The 4,630-nt window shown below is 34.7% G+C and overlaps 1 protein-coding gene across 2 annotated transcripts in view; it reads left to right on the forward strand.

The window, feature by feature from the left end:
- Positions 1-257: 257 nt before the first annotated feature.
- LOC109338223 (hydroxyacylglutathione hydrolase cytoplasmic) overlaps positions 258-4,630 on the forward strand; it is a 5,751-nt gene continuing 1,378 nt past the window's right edge. For both annotated transcript variants that reach the window (XR_002106534.1, XM_019575409.1), the window contains exons 1-6: positions 258-421; positions 526-648; positions 1,979-2,140; positions 2,932-3,010; positions 3,267-3,380; positions 4,401-4,577. Coding sequence is in view for 1 of the 2 variants with exons in the window: in XM_019575409.1 (XP_019430954.1) it covers positions 375-421; positions 526-648; positions 1,979-2,140; positions 2,932-3,010; positions 3,267-3,380; positions 4,401-4,577 (702 nt within the window). In the remaining variant the exon portion in view is untranslated. The remainder of the gene's footprint in view (positions 422-525; positions 649-1,978; positions 2,141-2,931; positions 3,011-3,266; positions 3,381-4,400; positions 4,578-4,630) is intronic.

Raw genomic sequence — 4,630 nt, forward strand, 5'->3', positions numbered from 1 at the left:
GCATGAATATTTCGAAAAACAAAAATTTTATTTCTCAGAATATATATATATATATATACCCAATTTGTATTTCAATTTAAATAAAAAGAGACACTTCATTCAAAATAAAATTTAATATTTTTATATTATTTCATATATATATATATATATATATATATATATATGAAATAATATAAAAATATTAAATTTTATTTTGAATGAAGTGTCTCTTTTTATTTAAATTGAAATACAAATTGGGTAATCTCCTTAATATTTCTGTCTCAGTCCAAACTAAAGAAGAACCAAACCGAACGTGTTTAGGATCATTTTTCTTGTTCCTAAACATCAAACTTATTTGGTGCACGCACATAGGGCATTTAAACTAACCCAATACCATGAAAATCTACCACGTTCCTTGTCTGCAAGACAATTATTCCTACTTGTAACTCTATCCTATTATTTTTTGTTTCCAATCCTCACCAAAATTATTATTTTGTTATTCTATTTTCCTTGTTTCATGACCAATTCTTCTAATTGAGTTCGCAGGATCGTAGATGAGAGCACTAAAGATGCTGCAGTGGTGGATCCTGTAGAGCCTCAGAAGGTTCTTGAAGTTGCCAATTTACATGGCCTTAATCTCAAGCTCGTTCTCACCACTCATCATCACTGGTTGGTTCTGCAACTAATTTCCCGTTATATATTCGTTTTCAATCTGCCTATGTTGAATACCAACGAGACATTGGCCTGAGGTCGCATCGGCCTGGACGGCCTAGAGACCGAATATTACTTTCATGAGAATGACACTTGTTGGAGTAACAGTCGTATGTCCCGAAAGATATTAGTTTCTTATCAATAAGATGAATACATTGGTTATACCTAAAAAATCTGCCAATGTTGAATCCCATGTATTTGTTTAGTTTCTCTATTGTGGCCCTCTCTGATGATTATAAGATAAGGTTTAGTGAAACTACATGGGTTAGTAACTTAGTATTTCTCCCAATTTTGAATCTTCATTAACTAACTTATATGCGTTCATTACACCATGTACTCTTCCAAGAGAGGGGTGAGTGTAATTATACATGGATTCGGTGACTTTGAGGCAGGAAAATTAATGTGATTTTGGTTGATATGTAGTTCTCTACCATTCACGAATATGTGATGGCTTAGATTCTGATCTCAAAAAAATCGTAAACAAAAGACATAACAGAATCTAAACCGTTTGCTTTTCATCCACAATGCAAAATTGCAGATCACCTGAAGTCACATTGACCTTCCTGTCTCAAAGTCTCTGGATTCCTCTCCCCTTAAGGGAGATCAATGTAAGGATTTAAGTCAGAGGGGAAATGAGTGTAATTAAGCTAAACCCTGTGTGAGGTGAGTGTGATTTACTCTAAAATATTCTACAATGGTGATTTTTACAAACAAAAAAAGTGATCTCTGGAAAAGCTGAGAAATATAGCTTCTAGAAAAGCCGAACTTTTCTTTTTAGTTAAAGTCCAACCAAACAAGCATGTCAAAAGCCTTTTTAACTAAAAATCAGCTTCTTTTTTGTGTGTGAAAAAGGCCTAAACAAATGAATCAACAATTCAATTGGTGTGTTTTCCACCTTTGCAATTACCTTTGCTTAGTTAATTTAGAATTGTGATTAATGTGTCTATTCTGGGAACTGGGAAGTATATATCCCGAATTTCTGCCATGTGTAAAGAGGAACCCTTCTTTTCTTCCTCAGAGATCTATCTAACTCGTAAGCTGTTTCAACGCTCTACTATTTGTCTATTTTCATTTATTGTTTGAGATCTCTGCACTTTGGTGCACTCAGGTTGTTAACTAACTCCAGGCGGTTACAGATTAGCTCTTATGTATATAATCAGTTATTTTTGTCGAGTGTCAACTCTTGAGAAACAAACATGATTTACAGTTTAATAGCTGTATTTGGTTATCAACATCAAATCTTGGTTGGCTATGTGGGTTTGTAAAAAGATTCTTCATTTTATGACAGGGATCATGCTGGTGGAAATGAACAGATAAAGCAATTGGTACCCGGAATTAAGGTGTATGGTGGTTCGATTGATAATGTGAAGGGTTGCACTGATAAAGTCGAAAATGGGGATAAGGTGTCCCTTGGAGCTGATATTAATATACTGTCTCTTCACACACCTTGGTATAGCTATATAACTTGTCAATTGCATACTTTTGTTGGGGGCCCTTCCCCCGACCCAAAACCAGAGTGTTTACTAGGTCTCTAACTTTCTGCCCATTCCTTAATTTCATAGGAAATGATAAAAGTTTTAAGTGTCCTAATAGTGCAATGCTGGAAGATATTTAAAAAAGTCATCAAGTCACTAAATGTTAAGTATACTATTTGATTGCAGGGAATTGTAGAAGTAGTGAATATTATGATATTCTTTAACTAAGGGAGCTATAACTTTGTAATGTATTTCTCTTATCAGAGCTTGGTTGTTGTAGAAAGCTTTTTGCTGACAAATTGTGTACTGTTTGCTGAATTTTGTTGTGCTTAGTGCTCTCATCCTCTCTCACCCTCCATTTGTAATCTTTAAAATGAAATAATTGATTTCATTTATCATTGAATTCTCGTGAGTATAAAAGTTGTTTAGAATGATATAATTTAAGAATTCAACTATTATAAAACAATTAAGAATTATACTCACCTGCAAACAATTGTGTGTAATTTCACCATCTGTACATCTTACTGCTTCTGACCGTACTTGTGAATAATTCCATTTCATTTCTGAAGTCATATTATTCCGAACACGTGATTAGAGTTTTGTTGCATTATGGCAAAACCAACAGGAGTTGAGTTTTGTTATAAGCCACCAAGGGGGAATTACCTTGCTTGATGATTTCCGTAGTTGTTGATCCTAACTCTCACCTTTTCTCAATACACATTTTCCTCTCTTTTGTTAATATACGACATTTTTCTGACCTGCTCAGCCACACCAAAGGTCACATAAGCTATTACGTTACTAGCAAAGAAGATGAGAACCCAGCTGTTTTTACTGGAGATACACTGGTAAGCTCACCGTCCAGTCCTATCTTTTTTAGTTTTTTCATTTTAGTGAGTTGTCATGTAACATTTGCAAGAGAAAATACTTATTAGGAAATCATATAATTTATATACTTGTAGTCAGTGACTCTGTTTATAACACATCTTTTTAGCTCTCTCTCACTCTCTGCGTGTCTGTGTGTGAACACTTGCATGTATATGAATTATGACAAGTTCCTGCATTTCGATCTCTAGATTTACTGTGTTATTCTTTTCTTTGCAGTTTATTGCTGGTTGTGGGAAATTTTTTGAAGGAACTGCGGAACAGATGTATCAGTCACTCTGTGTAACATTAGGTTCATTACCAAAGCCAACCAAAGTTTACTGTGGCCATGAGGTAAAATAGTACTAAAATACCTGTTTCCCTTACTGAAAATCATTTATAATAGTGAATGCCATTGTGTTAGTCTTCTGATCAATTTAGATACTGGATGGGATTGATCCACCCTTAACAGTTAGTTTATGCATGACTTCGCATGGTAAGGGTTTCTAGCTTAATAGGGATAAAGAGAATGGTTTACTTCTATGATTTTTACAAAATATGTGTGATGATCTCGAGGGTGCCTAGTGGCCTGGCCTAGGAATGGTCGGTTGTGAAAGTTATAATAGACAGGCCGAAATAATCATCTTGGACCTGGCCATACATGTAAACTGTTGCAAACGCGATGCTTACCTTTCCGGTTGGTTGTATAAGAGTAGTCAGATTGATTTGAATGTGATGGAACTGAAACCCGAGAGATGACGTCTCAGCGTACGAGGCTTCCACTTAACAACAACCTTACCACTGTTCCTATTGACACTTCATTATTGTAACATATTCAGGGATAAAGTTAAGACGATTAAGTCGTTCATTAACACTTTTTCAAAAACTTGTTTGATGCAGGACTCAGTCTATTGATGTTCTTAAAATAGAGACTTATATTTCTGGTTAAGAGATAGCATAGCAAATCCTCAACCATAACAATCCATAGATCCTTAAGACATTGGGTTGAGAGATGTAAGAGCCAGCTGCATAATTATGATTTCTAAAGAGGTGGATTTCTATAAGATGCTCATTTGTACCAAATTGATAGTGCACTATGCCCAAATATAAAAACTAACTTTTAGATGCAATCAATAGTGCAACTTGCTGCATGACTGACATATAATGGATATTCTAGATTCTTTTATTTCAAGTTGTGCTTTTGACCTACAAAAGCTTAAATTCCTTCTTTGTGATAGAATAAGACATTATTATGTTAGAAAGAAAAGAGTCAAAGCTTAAATTATTGTTCACTTATCTAATTATGTTGTGCCTCTCTTATATAAGTTATATTATTAATCAACCGTTGGAGTTTGAATTCATTTTTTGTCACAGTACACAGTGAAGAACTTGCAATTTGCCCTGACAATTGAACCAGACAATTTGAAGCTACAAGAAAAATTAACATGGGCTCAGAAACAGCAGCAAGCTGGACAACCTACAATTCCCTCAACCATTGAAGAAGAATTGGAGACCAACCCATTTATGAGGGTTGATCTACCTGTGCTTCAGGTCTGTATCATCCTCCCCACTCACTCTTCAAAGGGCTATAACATATATATATA

The sequence above is a fragment of the Lupinus angustifolius genome, unplaced genomic scaffold (assembly GCF_001865875.1).
Source record: "Lupinus angustifolius cultivar Tanjil unplaced genomic scaffold, LupAngTanjil_v1.0 Scaffold_19_65, whole genome shotgun sequence".
In the NCBI taxonomy this organism is placed as follows: Eukaryota; Viridiplantae; Streptophyta; class Magnoliopsida; order Fabales; family Fabaceae; genus Lupinus; species Lupinus angustifolius.